A 15,550-nucleotide genomic window follows, 5' to 3' on the forward strand; every position below is an offset into this window, starting at 1 on the left:
ATAGAATGCATAACTCAGTTGAGACCTAAGCCGAAAATCGCCAAACAATCGCCATGTCGGCAATCATGATTTTGAGTCACCACGGGCCTCTCGAATTTGCCGATTCGGCGAAAAGTAGCCACTAGTGGCTACCCTGGCCTCTTTCCCGATATGCGCATAGCCTTTCTTGATGCAGCTTTGCGTGCGGGATGCTTATGCTATCGGCTTCTCTTGGCCGCAAATAATATGAAATAAAACTGCTCCAACCCCATAAGGAGATGCATCGCAAAAGAGACCTAGCAGTTTTGCAGGTTGTAAATGGATAGTGCTGAATCCTGAGTGAGTTTTTTCTTGCTTATCTAAAATACCTGTTCAATCTTCATGGACCACGCCCAATGTATCTCTTTTTGAAGCAGTTGGTATAACGGCATACTTTCAGATGGCATGTTGAGCATGAACTGTGCATGAATTGTCAACATGCTAAAATAGGCCTTCAGTCTCATGCAATTTTTTTGGGCAGTTTCTCTTGCTTTCATTTTTCAAAGCAAGAGTGCCTGCCTGTTTTGTCAATGATGTGGCCTAGACATCTTACGGACTTCACAAAGTTTTGCACTTCTCGTGCCTTACTTTGATGCCGTGCTTCTCGAAGCACTGCAGGACTGCTTGTAGTCCGCTCCTGTGATGAGCACATTGTCAAGGTAGCAAACTAGTACTCCACTTAGTCCTTTGAGCTACTTGTTCATGATTCCTTGGAATACTGCTTGCACTCTGGGAATTCTGTAGGGCGTTCAAACGTATTGAAATAAGCCCGTGTGGTATTTATAGTCGGGGTGTAGCTCAATTTGCTGGTACACTGACGACAAGTCCAAAATGGCTAACAAAGAGAACATGGCTTCAACCGCTGACAGTGTGTCGGGATGAGTTTTAACGCCAGGGATTCACTGTCACTTTATAGTGCTCAGAAAGACGCACTTTGTTCCTTAGTTTTTTGACTACCACCAATGGTGTGGCACAGTCATTTTGTGTTATGCAGTACCCTGTCAGCTAGTAGGTTTTGTAGCTCTTCTTTTACTCGCTCCCTTATGGCATATGGTACTGGATGTGCCTTGCAGAACACTGGCAAGCTGCTTTTTTTAGGGAGAAGTTTGCTTGAAAGCCCTTTATCAGCTTTAACCCAGGGATGAAAATACTGGCATACCTTCTTGCAAGGTTGTCCGCCGTGACCTCAGCTTGTACCGGAGGAACGCCATTCAAGTCGACATCCAGGTTCTCAATCTGATCCTGTAAAATAGCACTGGCTTGTCTCCTGGCACCACAACTAGTGACAGAATCTTGTGCTGCCCGTTGCATTGACCCAAACCTTGGCTTACCCCTTCACTTCTAGTGGTGCTCCTCCATACGTCTTCAGCTTAACCATAGATGGTGCAAGCAGCGGTGGATTCACTAGCTGCTTCCATAGGTCTTCCAATATCACAGAAACAGTAGCTCCTGTGTTTACTTGCATCTGCATGTGCTTCCTTCAGAGCATAAGTTCTAGTTGTACGGTTGCTTCGCAAAGACGGCGTGATTTAAAGTGTGCAGCATTATCTTGTTGCTAGTTGGAAACAGCGCGACTTTTTCCCGCAACAGGCAGCCGTTGTCCGCATACTTATGACCTGTGCCTTTGCAGCTGTAGCACCTTTCTTTCTCATAACGATAAGGAATAGCATCGTTTTCTTGCCCACATTGGTGACACTTTAGAAAGTTTACTAACTGTGTACGCAAAGGTTTGCGTACCCTATTCGTTGTGGTCGCTGCCACTGCACATGCATCATAACGCTAACCGCTGTTAGTGTTTGCGGTCCCCCCACGAAAAACCCGAAATAGCGCATGGCCCACAAAGCCCCTTTGCGGTGTTCTCGAGATCGTGTGCTGGGGGGGGGGGGGGAAGCTATTCGAAAACTCGTATCTCTTTCTGACCCCGCAACCAGTGTGTTGGACGTGACAAAAGAAGTGGTGCAGAAAAGCAAGCATTGCTATAATTAGAATCGGTACCAATTTGGCAGCTTCTGTAAGAGTTGAGCGATGTGTTTTTAAATGTACTTCCTCCTTCATTCCCATTTTCTTATCCCGGCACTTCAGTTTAGTGATGTCGTCTGCGCATGCAAGATGTGATCAAGTATACCACGTTATTTTAGGAGCTAACTGCACAGAATTCAAATAAGTAAAATTGTACGAGCTGTCTTATGTCTTCACGAAACATTGTTGCAAAAGGGTAGATTTGGAATCGGAAGTATGCTCGCAATGTGAAAATGTATTTATGTCCAGTACACTAGACACCAGGATGTAATTGGTGAGTAAAAACAGAAAACAAGAAGCAGCATCACATGGCAATTTTGAAGTGCAGCCATAAAAATGAAACTGAGGCATGCTGGGCATCTATCAAGGTCATGGAGCACAAGGATGGAGTTGCGTCTAATGAGGTTGATTGTGAACTCCAGACATGATCGGTCCTAGGTTTTTTCCCCCTTTGTGGTGCAGAATGCTATGCGCAACAGATAACAGTGAGAAACTTTTGCTTGGGTGAAAACGAACTGTTTTTGTCTATTATAAGACAATTAACCTTCTTACAGGGCCAAAAGCAACACTTTTTCTAGGTAGATAGCAAAATGTGTGTACCCATATGTTCAATAAATGAATCCCAGTGTCCAGTATACTGGACATGGTTCTCCTGTGAAAATAATTGTAATTACAGTCTTCTTTGTTTTTCTGCGTGCGTTTTAATGGCCTCTTAGCTAGAAAAGATCATTAAAAAATTTTGTTCTACTCTAGGAAAAATTCGGGTCAGAAAGGATACGGTGCCCATACACAAATGCTAGGCCCACAACGCCTGCTAACTTATTATTCGAAAACTCCCTTATGTCTTAATTGCATTGTCTTGCTTACCTTGCTTAACCACAAGGGCCACTTTTCTATCTGTCTCTTTCTTACCGCATGGGCGTTGGCTTCCATTACATTGCCATATCGAAACCTCGTTGACTCCTGCTCTGCCACCTCAAATGCTTCTGGCAAAGTCTCAAGCAGGTTCAATGACAGCTCCTTCTTTTTTAGTAGACCCGTCCAGGCGGCACAGTTTCTCAGTACAGCGATGAACTGGTTGTGTAGTGCGTCGTCAAGGAATGTACCTACCGCACCTGCATTTAGCAGCTATGTGCTTCGGTGCAACGACAAACGTCGCCACTGGCTCACCTTCAGCTTCATATCTCCTTTTAAATTCAAATAATTCTGCACTGATACGGCTTGCAGGCCACATATTTGAAACAGTTCTCCGCTTCTCTGCAGGGGTCAATGGTGGAAGCAAATTCTTTAGTATTGTACCGAAGCATAGTGGCGCCAGCTCTGTGCCAGCGTGACAGAAGACGTTGACGTCCGTGTGTGGCTCGTGCTTGCTGGGTTCCTGCCTGTACCAGCTTGTTGCGGCTAACGTTTCTGGAATAATAACCTGTGTTTTTACGCAACCTTGCTCGTTGCATTTGGTGGAAACGTGCTGGGTAACGTCCTGGAGCTCCGCAGCCGTAAGCTACCATCTCAGTCCACGATGACCGAGCGCGTCGATCCCCCACAAGGCTCTTCCACGCTGCCACCCGTCATGTGTTCTGGTGTACTTCGTCTGCGTGACCCACCAGTATACAACGGCGCTGAAGATCAAGATGTCGAGGACTGGCTGGCAGAGTACGAGCATGCCAGCGCGATTAACAAGTGGGATGACCCTGCGAAGCTGATTCACGTCATCTTCTACTTGACGGATTTGGCCAACCTATGGTTCACCAACCACCAAGCCGACATCCCCACCTGGTCGGTTTTCAAAGAGGCCATCACCTCGTTTTTCGGTCGTCCAGCCATGCGTAAGCTTCGCGCTGAACTGGGGCTGCGGGGACGATTTCAGCGAAATGGTGAGAGCTTCACAAGCTACATTGAGGATGTGATCAGCCTCTGTAGGCGAGTTGATGACAGGATGACGGAGGCTGACAGAATAAAGAACATAATGAAAGGCATTGATGACGATGCTTTTCATATGCTTGTGGCCAAAGACCCACAGACCGTCACGGCCTTGACTCAGTTGTGTCAAAGTTTCGATGAGCTGCGCAAGCAACGAGTTTCTACACGTCGCGCTAATACGCAGACAGCTGATATTTCGGCCTTGGAGTGCAAAAGCAGTGGCCCCGACTACAGCGTGTTAATGCCTCAAATTCAACAGTACAACCGGGAGGAAGTTGCTCGACAGCTCTCTCTTGTCGCCACCATCAACGAGACCCCCACAACACTGGACCACTCACTTCGCCGTGCTATTCAGACGCAAGTTGCCGAGGCTCTCCCTTCGCCCACATCCCCAATATCAGTGGCTGCACCGCTGACTTATGCAGAAGCCGTCCGCCGACCTTCTGCCCAACCGCCGCTCCCTTCATACAGTCCATCCACCAACTACTACAGGTCACCAGTTTCAGTTTATCCGGTAAATCGGCCCATTCCACCACCTCGAGCACCTGCCAACTCTTGGCGTACTCCGGATAACCGGCCCATCTGCTACAACTGTGGTATTCCAGGACATGTCGCGCGCTACTGTCGTCGCCGTGGATTCTATTTTAATGATGTGCAGCATTCCGGCAACATACCTCGGCCATCAGAATCGCATGTGACACCTGATTCGCATGACCCCCGCTCACGTCGACCAGACTTCAGCCGACGTCGATCTCCTTCACCCCGTCTTCGGTCTCCTTCCCCCATGCTTCGCCGTTCCAACCACGCCCAGGAGGAAAACTGACAGTCGCAGTTCCTGAGGCAAGAGCTGCGCCACCGACGAAATTTCCAAGGCCTCATCTATCGCCCCCTAACGAGATTGCCGTGTTTGTGGACGGTTTCGCCACAACTGCTCTTGTCGACACAGGTGCCGCTATTTGTATAATCAGTGAAGTGTTATGCCGCAAACTGAACAAAGTGACGACTCCACTGGTTGAAATTTCTTTACGCACGGCGAGTTCGCAACACGTCCAACCTTCTGCCACATGCACTGCTCGTGTTGTGATTCAAGGGGTGCTTTACATCGTAGAATTTGTCGTCCTTCCGCATGCGTCGCATGAAATCATCCTGGGATGGAACTTTCTTTCCGCTAATCATGCGGTTGTCGACTGCGATCGTGCTCAACTCGTTTTGTTTCCATTCAGCACGACATTCATAGATCTCCCTCGCTCACCCAAAAAGGTGATCGTCGCCGCTGACGTCGTCATTTCTGCTTTTTCGGTCACCGCGGTATCTCTTTTGTGCAACTCCGTTTCCGATTCAACTGCCCTATTTATGCCGTCACAAGAATGCGCTCGTCGCCGGAACCTTGTCGTCCCGTTTGCCGTCATAACACTTGCCGATGGCTCCAGTGCCGTGTACGTGTGCAATCCGTTCCCTTGTCCCGCTACCTTATTGCATGGCGAATGCATTGGAAGTCTTGACACTTATGATGACATCTTTTCTTTCGATGCCCGTTCTGATACGACACCGATGTCCGTGGATGCTGTCACAGCTGGCACCGCGCCCTCACTACCTGACGAAGACGTTTTGTTGCGCAGCGTAGACACCGGCCTTACGCAAGACCAGCGCAATCAGCTCATTCAACTACTTGACCGTTTCCGCGCCTCCTTCGACCACGGACAACCTCCCTTGGGACGCACGTCAGTTGTCGCTCACCATATGGACACCGGTCATCATACTCCACTTCGTCAGCGCCCCTACCGCGTCTCGCAGGCCGAGCGTGACGTCATCACTCAACACGTCGACGAGATGCTGCAACGTGGTGTTATTCAGCACTCACACAGTCCTTGGGCTTCGCCAGTGGTCCTCGTGCGAAAAAAGGATGGCTCCATCAGGTTTTGCGTGGGTTATCGTCGACTAAACAACATCACACGCAAGGATGTTTATCCCCTGCCACGCATTGATGACGCCTTGGATTGCCTTCAAGGTGCGGAGTTTTTCTCTTCACTGGATCTGCGCTCTGGATATTGGCAAGTACCAATGGCTGAACCAGACCGTCCAAAAAAGGCGTTTGTGACCCCTGACGGCTTATATGAATTTAATGTAATGCCCTTCGGTCTTTGCAATGCGCCTGCGACTTTTGAAAGAATGATGGACAGTGTCCTCAGGGGACTTAAATGGCACATCTGTCTTTGCTATTTAGACGACATAGTTGTATTCTCGGCGAATTTCGAAACTCATCTTTCCCGTCTGGAACAAGTTCTCCAGTGCCTTACGGCAGCCGGGTTGCAACTTAACTTCAAGAAATGTCGTTTTGGCGCCCGCAAACTCACAATTCTCGGCCACGTCGTCTCAAAAGAAGGAATATCGCCAGATCCTGCCAAACTGCGTGCCGTTGCCGAGTACCCCAAGCCTACTACCCTAAAGGAGCTTCGTAGTTTCATAGGCTTGTGTTCCTATTTTCGGCGTTTCATTCGCAATTTTGCCTCTATAATTGCCCCTCTGACTCAGCTTCTCTCCCGTAGCACGGACCTCTCTGGCTGGAATTCCCACTGCGATGAGGCATTCACGGCGCTACGCCGGCTACTCATCTCTCCGCCAGTTCTCCGCCACTTCGATCCCAATGCACCCACTGAAATTCACACGGATGCAAGCGGTGTCGGCCTCGGTGCCATTCTCGCTCAACGCAAGGATGGCTGCGACGAGTACGTTGTCGCCTATGCCAGCCGTACACTAACGAAGGCAGAGTCCAACTATTCCGTCACGGAAAAGGAGTGCTTGGCTATCATTTGGGCTATAGGAAAATTTCGCACCTACCTTTACGGACGCCAGCTTGATGTTGTCACAGATCACCATGCCTTATGCTGGTTAGCGTCCATGAAAGATCCTACTGGCCGCCTCGCTCGTTGGGCTTTACGCCTTCAGGAATACGATATCCGTGTTGTTTATCGCTCAGGACGCAGACATTCAGACGCCGATGCACTATCCCGTTCTCCACTGCCTCCTGACCTTGCCTGCTTATCAACTGCCATTTGCGATTCGTCATCGTTGAGCATCACTGACATGCCATCCGAACAGCGCAAGGATCCCTGGATCAATTCTTTGCTCGACGTCCTCTCTCACAGTTCGTCAGAAACGACTTCACGCTCCCTCTCTCGTCAAGCAAGACACTTTGCTGTCCGTGAAGGCTTGTTGTATCGCCGCAATTACGTGACGGATGGCCGTAGGTGGCTCCTTGTCATCCCTCGTCATTTGCGTTCGGACATCTGCGCTGCCTTTCACGATGACCCCCAGTGTGGCCACGCTGGAGTATTTAAGACTTACTCTCGCCTTCGTCTAAGATACTACTGGCGCGGCATGTATCGGCACGTTCGCCAGTACGTTCGGTCATGCACCACGTGTCAACGACGCAAGACGCCTTCTCACAGCACTGCTGGCCCTTTGCAACCCTTACCCTGCCCAGCGAGACCATTCGACCGCGTCGGAATTGATATTTATGGTCCTCTACCCAACTCTCTTCGAGGCAACCGGTATATTATCGTCGCCGTAGATCATTTAACACGCTACGCTGAAACATCTGCGCTGCCTGCTACCACTGCGAAAGACGTTGCGTCCTTTCTTCTTCACCATCTCATTTTGCGACACGGTGCACCTCGTGAATTACTCAGTGACCGTGGACGCGTGTTTCTCTCGAACGCCGTCGACGAGCTACTCAAGGCATGTCGCACTGTCCATAGGAAATCCTCGGCATACCATCCCCAAACCAATGGCATGACAAAACGCTTTAACCGTACCCTTGGAGATATGCTTGCCATGTACGCCTCTGACGACCACACTAATTGGGACCAAGTGCTCCCTTTTGTCACGTACGCGTACAACTCTGCGCCACAAACAACCACTGGCTTTTCTCCTTTCTTCCTTCTGTACGGACGTGAGCCATCATGCTCCATGGACACCATTCTCCCTTACAAGCCTGATGTTTCCGAAGCGACGCCTGTTTCCGAAGCAGCTGCTTATGCCGAAGAGTGTCGTCAACTCGCTCGCTCATTTACCGCACAAGACCAATGGCGCCAGAAAACTGACCACGATTCCTCTGCGTCTACTGTACACTATAACCCAGGAATGCTGGTTTGGCTCTGGGTCCCGTCTACCCCTCCCGGTCTTTCCCCGAAGCTTTCGTCGAAATACCATGGCCCCTACCGTGTGGTGCGGCAAACATCTCCTGTCAACTATGAAGTTGAGCCCATTGATCCACCCTCGGACCAACGCTGCCGTGGGCGTGAAACAGTACACGTATCACGCCTCAAACCGTGCTATGACCCCCTTGTCGTGTCCTTTCCCTAGGTCGCCAGGTTGGCTCCTTTCTGCGCGGGGAGTAATTGTACCGAAGCATAGTGGCGCCAGCTCTGTGCCAGCGTGAAAGAAGACGTTGACGTCCGTGTGTGGCTCGTGCTTGCCGGGTTCCTGCCTGTACCAGCTTGTTGCGGCTAGCGTTTCTGGAATAATAACCTGTGTTTTTACGCAACCTTGCTCGTTGCAGTATATTGTATCCATTTTTGCCAGTGGTCGTTATCAAGCCCGACTTTTTAAGCTTATCCTCTTGTACGTTGGCCACTTTGAAGTAGTGCTCGAATCTTTCTACGTGCAAGGCAATGTCTTCATCGTCGTTCTCCAGGAAAGCGTCGTATTCCCACACCTTGGCTGGCCATGCCATTCTCTTGCCTGTCTCAGTCTCAGTCCACCCCTTCGCTTCGCACATTCATGTTCTCTTTGCCGTCAGTTGTAGCTGGGGAATAAGAAGCCAGCTGTGACACGTTTCATGGCAAGCATTTTAATCTCGTAACACAGCATTTTGCTTGGCAATGTATACACACAACTTACGGTGTGTTAGCAGTGATATCACTCCATTTTTCGCTTTATTTTGATACAACAGGGTTATTTACTGGCCCTCTAAGGCAACGGAAGAGAGGTTCTCCTGACAATGTGTTTCTTTTTTTGACTGGATGGTACTGACACTTTCATTTCATCCAGCTGACATGCAAAATTATTTTCTACAGAATGCTTCCTAGACATCGTCGTGCAACTTTCAGTGTATGAACGAATTTGCGGTGAACCTAAAGAAAGCTACTTTAACTTAACTGAGACATTTTTCATGTCCCTGTGCTCGTTCATCAGGAACCCACTGACTGGTTAATTCTGGTTTTCTTGCCTCCTCACAGGAACTGTGAATCTTACAACCACTGTGTACTTCTTCACATGCAGCCTGAGTAATCATTTAATACACTCTATTCAGCCACTCCTTTGTAGCAAGAAAATAGCTTGATTGTCTGATATTGTTATGTATACAAGATAATCTTAAATACTTCATTACATATGTGTTTGTGACATCGAGTTATGAAAGCAGTCGATGTATCAGTGGTCCATGTTTGTGTCTACGCTTGTGTTCACCCAGTTCTTGTTTTGATTTTGTGCACTGTTCTGGATTGCCACACTGTTCGAGTCGTTAAAGTAAATAACAAGCAATGTCGTTTGGGCTACAGTGGTGTCCCTGTACGCAAATGGTATGCTAATAACGTTTTGATTAGACCTTTGTATCGATAGTGCCATTCTTTCTGCTCACTTATCTCACTCTTTTTTCAGAAGAAAAAAATGCAATGCAAGAGAAAGAGCTTCGTGAAAGGTAGGAGTGCATACCTTGCTATTTATTGCATTGTTTTGTTGTATTCAAGAACACCTGTGTCTTTTTCTTAAAGGAACACTCACACAAAAATTGTGCATTTAGTTTTTTCTGTTGCAATAGTTAGTTGACGAGGTACTTGTCATGGCGGGAAAGCTCGTTTCCTAGAGTGTACAGGGGGCAATTATTTCGAGATAGTTCAGAAGTGCTCAGTCAAAGTTTTGATTTCAGACGATGTCGAGAGATGTAGGACCGAGAGTGCTTTTTGTGTTGATGTAGCCGGCTGCGTGAGCACACAAAACCGCATGCACATGAGCATCGCATTGACAGCTTTCTTTAATGAAGTCCTCCTGGGTGCTGCTGTGATCCCCTCTTAGGTGTTGCAAATACGCATGATTCTTCTTCTCTCCCCCCCCCCCCCCCCCCCCAAAAAAAAAATAAAGGCACTGCTGAGGCAAGGACACCAGCCTTTCTACTCCTGTGCTAGTGAATTAAAAGCTCTGTTAGAAGAGCACTCACAAGGGTCGTGAAAGCCAACAAAAAATCGTGATACAGGGCGTGGTTTATTATTTACCCAAGAACCAAAGGCGTGTTTTGTGTGCAGTGGCACAACATGCACTTTAAGATTGATTTTAAATGTGTTCTAAGCGATATTATCCTCTGATATCTTGTAGATGATAGCTGTGTGTCTATACAGATCTACCTCGCACATGGTGATGCTACCACTGCGCCAGTTGTACCAAACTGCGCCGCATTGTCCTGGCTGCTACACCTGCTACATTTCCTCAAAATATGGAGAGTCTGCGCCAAAGGGCGTGCTCCGACTTACAGAAACAAAACTACTTGAGGTTCTTAAATTGAAAATGACATTGTGTTGCACTTGGGTAAGACGCAACTTGAGCCAAACCAAACCAAACTGAGCCAAATATCGCTGTTCGGACCATGAATGGTAGGGACGCAGTGAATGACCAATTTTTCAGACTTTCTAGCGACCGGAAAATCGTCCAAAAAAAGATTCATGGCTTTTTATTCCGCTCAGGTAATCAAATCGCCACAGCCCCATCTGAAATAGCTTCAATGCCTCTTAGAGTGCACTTATCAGGTATTTCGGTGCACGCCCTGGCTGTCGTAAATACATTCAGGGCCTGCTGACGTTCATTTGCAAATATGCATTGTGTGATGAGCGCTGCCGATACCAGGAATGCGCGGAATAAGTTGTGGATTTATCACATGAAGCGTGTGGAAATCATGATGCAAAACATAAAGGATGTGGCAGAATAGAAGAAAACTTGTCCGGACCGCCGCGATGCGTGTATGCTCTTAGAAGGTGCGCCACTGTACGAAAATCTCCGGCGACACGTAGCACTTGCTGCCACACGAGACCGATCGTTCTTAGTTGTGTGCAGCACATCGCCTACACAGCTGACGCCGTTCCTACCGGCACACTTTCGTACGGATGTGTTTATCATAAAAAAGTGTTCTTGATGCTCACTTTGTTCCTCGTCACACACGGGCGTGGCGATGGCGAGCTTCTTTCGTTTGTGAAAGCACTGCGTCTGTGAGGCGAGCTTAGCCGGTTCGCATCAGTGATTAAAAGATTAAAAGGGTGCAGTATGCCCGCAACTGCGCCACATGCAGTAACAAGCAATTGGCTGAAGATGGTTGTAATAAAGCGATTAAGTCTTGCTGGCATGTTTGCAGTATATCCGTCATCACGCCTCCGAGCATTTCCGGTGCTTATCCGTTAGACATCACCTCACTCCGCGATGATATTGGCCCCTTCGATTTTTTTTTATCTGCTTCACCCCATAGCGCTTACGCGGTGCGGCAAAGCCGACTTTTGGACATTACTGTGATGCCGAGCGATACTTTAAGGTGCTCGTTTAAGCCTACGAGGTCATAGACGTAGCAAAGTTAGGGGCTTTAAGTAAGGCAGTTTCATATTTGGAGTGTCGGCTGAAAGTCGAAAAAATCGGACGCCGAAGAGTTTCAGCGTCGAAAATTTCAGATGTTCTTATCCATAGACGTCGATTGGGTTTGTGATGCTGTCGTGAACTAGTCTGAATTTGCTAGCATGTCTGAAAAATCTGGCTTCCAAAAAATTCGCAGTCAACTAATCTTCAGTCACGTTATACAAAAGTGCTATGGTTTTAAATTTTATCATTGGCTTTGTCTATTTAGTACGGTCCGGATATCTGTCGGTGATACTATTTTCTTTTCTTTCTTACTCTATTATGCTTCAATAGTGTGCAGTACATCGCAATTTTATCATTTGTGTATCATGAATACAGTATTCGAAAAATGGCAAGAAGGGGTGGATGGAACCTTGCGATGAAACAAATTTGTAAACAGGGATTGTGTCGGGTCGAAGTTTCGACAAGCGGAGTTTTCTTTCTCAAGGCTAGAACAGAACAGCCTTGTTCTGAGGAATTTGGGCGCACGTTAAAGAACAACAGGTGGTACAAATTTCCGGAGCCCTCCACTACGGCGTCTCTCATAATCAAATTGTGGTTTTGGGACGTTAAACCCCACAAATCAATTAATCATTGTTCTGAGGAAGACAAGACCGCTTGTCAGAATAGGGGCTCGACACAACCTCTGTTTACGGATTCCTTCGTGAACACAATAGGTGTCTTAAAATTGACTCCTGTAATATCTGCTCCAAAACCCAGTTTTGCTGCTCCAAAATGCATTTTTGTCTGTTCCAAAAGCTGCTCCAAAGCAGCCTAAGCCAGTAGCATCACTGCACACGTTATCTTGCCTTCAAAACTTTTTCAGTACTTCTTCAAAGGTGCTTCGGACTGAGTTATCAGATCTACCTTTGACCAAGCAAATATGTCAACTGACGACTTGACAAACCTCAGAATGGTTTACGTGATGACGCCATTAAAAACCTAATTGACAATGTGGGTACGCTTTGAAGATGCGAACAGGGAAGGGACAGGACATACACAGTGCAAGTTTCAACTACAGGCTGCTCCAAGCCTGCTCCGAACTGTCTTTTTGGCTGCTGTATGCTTGTTTTGCCTTTGCTCCCGGGACTGCTTCCAAACCCATCTACCCTATTTCACTTTTTTTGTTATAGGTGAGTGTGTGTCGAGATGCCAAAGTCGGCGACCGGCGTTGCACGAGATGCGCCGAGTGACGTAAGCGGGAGCATTTGTAGCGAGCGAGCCCCCACTCTTGCACGGCAGATGGCTTCCAGCTAACGACAGCAATGCATCGCTTCGGCGTCTCCCTGCTACCCCAATAAATGCTGCCCTGTCTTGTAAATGCGTCTTGTTGATAGTGGCTTGCGAACATCACAACTGGTGACGAAGGATAGTGAAACCAAGGCAAGATGCAAGAATGAAGCACTAAAGCCTGGCAACAAAGCACCGATAACCTTCTGAAGAGCAGCGCTAGGACAAAAAGCGACAGATCTAGGTTGAAAGCGGCCAGTTAGATTGTCTAAGTTGAAGCCTTCGGCGAAGCTGTGACTGACCTTACTAAGAGCGTCTGTTTGTTTTTTGCGGTGAACAAAATTCCAGAAGATCTGAAGGTGCATACCTTGTTTAGCATCATTGGGCCGAAGTCGCGCAGCCTCTTGAAGTCTCTGCCTGCACCAGAAAAGCCGTTAGAGCAGTTAAGGGAATCGCTTTGCAATCATTTCACCCCGAGAGTGTCTGTGATCAGAGAGAGAGCGAAATTTCACAGGCGATGTCAGCTGCAACATGAAGGTATCGCACAGTCTGTAGCCAACCTCGGAAGACTCGCTCAAACCAGTGTATTCAGCACCTTCTTAGATGAATCACTTTGAGACAGGTTGGTGTGCGGTTTATTCTGTATGAATATTCAGCGATACTTGTTTGAAGACAAAACGCTGACACTCCAGAAAGTCGCTGAATGCGCACTTACACTGGAAAAAGCTAAGAAAAATTTTGAAGAGATGCATGCCAAAGAAGCGATCTTTCGAGTGTCATCATTGCGGCCTTGACCAGCATTGTGTTCGTGCCTGCTGATAAATGCATCAACTGTGGCAAGAAGGGACACATTCAGTGTGCTTGTCGTGGTCCAAGCAGAAGTCAGCGAATTCCAGGAAATCGATACGCACTCTGCACAGACAGCGTCCGAACGCTGTCTCGAAAAACCCAGAGTCCCATGATTGTTGTAGTCAAAATTCAAAGTGTACCAATAAGTATGGAGTTAGGCACCGGTGCCACAGTGTCTGTGATATCAAGACAACAGTTGAAGAAGATTAGACCACATTTGAAGCTGGAATTGATGGAGCTGCGTCTGAAAAATTGCACAGGAAAGTTCGTTCATCCCAGCGGCGTCTTGAATGCGTCTGTGCGGTACAAGGACCAAGTTAGTGACCTTCTGCTGTATGTCATGGACACTGAAGGACCAGCTCTGCTGGGCCGCGAGTGGCTCAAAACTCTTCCCTTGAACTGGGACGAAATATGCGGTTTACGCAAGCTCTGCAATGACTCACACCATGATGCAAACTAAGAGGACCACAGCATCTGACTGAAAGGACTCCTCCCAAGTACAGCGCCATTTTTGACGAGAGCCTTGACAGAATGGAAGGTGAGCAAGCTACTTTACTTGTTAGAACAACGTCCAAAGTTCCTCAAAGCTCGAAGCGTACCATATGCCTTACGTTCAGCAGTAGAGGAAGAGCTGAGAAAGCTGCAGGAAATGGGCGTCATTTACCCAAGTTTTCTCTAGTAAGTTTGCCACACCAATTGTACTGGTTGTTAAAAAAAAAAAAAAAAACGAGGCAATACGTGTGTGTATGTGTGGAGATCAAGACAAATTTGAAACATGTCCAAGACACAGAACAGTATCCTCTACTAAAGCTAGACGAGATTTCAGCTACACTTTCCGGAGGGCGGTACTTATCGAAGCTGGATTTAAACAGAGCTTACCAGGAGGAAGACTATAGAATGCTTCTCACGTTGAAGATGCATAAAGGGCTATTTGCAGCAAACAGGCTGCCATTCAGAATTGCCTCAGCGCCGGCATTGTTCCAGCACATCATGGACAATGTGTTGAAAGGTCTGCCAGGAGTGATATGTTATCTAGATGACATTCTTGTGAGAGGGCCGATTGCCGAAGAGCACTTCCGAATCTTGAAGCGGTGTTTCAAACACTGAAGTGAAAAGGCATCTGAGTAAAGAGCCAAAATTGCGAGTTCTTCAAAGAGAACCTTCAGCACCTTAAACATCTTATCAGTAAAGCCGGAATTAAGCCAACAAATGAAAAAGTTGAAGCTCTTTCGAAAGCCTCAGCGCCTATACTAATTAGCACAGCTGCGTTCGCTGCTTGGACTCATTAACTACTACAGAAAGTTTACCCTGCACTTGGCAACGCTTGCTTAAACTTTCTGCAGATTGTGACGAAAAGGTGTATCTTGGTCTTGGGACTGTAAATATGCACTGGACATATCCGAAAATGCGCTGGACATATCGGAGAGGGCTCTTTGGCATCCGTATACGTGTAGGTCAGCGGTCTTGAATTAACAACCGCTTCTTCCTCTAGTAGCATCGTCTCAGCTTGTTTACTGCTGAGCTTTCACTTTCCGATCACCTTGCGCAACGATGACTTGACAGTCTGGACAAGCCTCTCCCACCAACCGCCCCACCAAAGTGCACCTGGCACGATAAACTTCCACTCTATGCGGTAGTTCAGTAGAAAAGATGCGAATGGAGAGCTCTTCATGACACTCCAAATGTTCTTGAGGTCCCGTGACGCTCTCTTGAAGGCGAGAGCGTTATCCGAGTACATTGTTGCGGGTACTCCTCTGCGAGCAAGAAACCTCCGGAACGCTAGCGAAAAGGCGCTGGACGAGATCGCACCAGTCAGTTCAAGGTGTACTGCTCTAGTCGTCGCGCAGGTGAACAGCAGGATATA

General features: G+C 47.7%; 1 protein-coding gene across 9 annotated transcripts in view; it reads left to right on the forward strand.

Moving 5' to 3' along the window:
* Window positions 1-15,550, forward strand: part of LOC119170873 (uncharacterized) — a 127,052-nt gene that overhangs the window by 20,291 nt on the left and 91,211 nt on the right. For all 9 annotated transcript variants that reach the window (XM_075886502.1, XM_075886503.1, XM_075886508.1 and 6 more), the window contains one exon: window positions 9,619-9,658. In XM_075886502.1, coding sequence (XP_075742617.1) covers window positions 9,619-9,658 — 40 coding nt within the window. The remainder of the gene's footprint in view (window positions 1-9,618; window positions 9,659-15,550) is intronic.

The sequence above is a fragment of the Rhipicephalus microplus genome, chromosome 2, assembly GCF_043290135.1.
Source record: "Rhipicephalus microplus isolate Deutch F79 chromosome 2, USDA_Rmic, whole genome shotgun sequence".
In the NCBI taxonomy this organism is placed as follows: domain Eukaryota; kingdom Metazoa; phylum Arthropoda; class Arachnida; order Ixodida; family Ixodidae; genus Rhipicephalus; species Rhipicephalus microplus.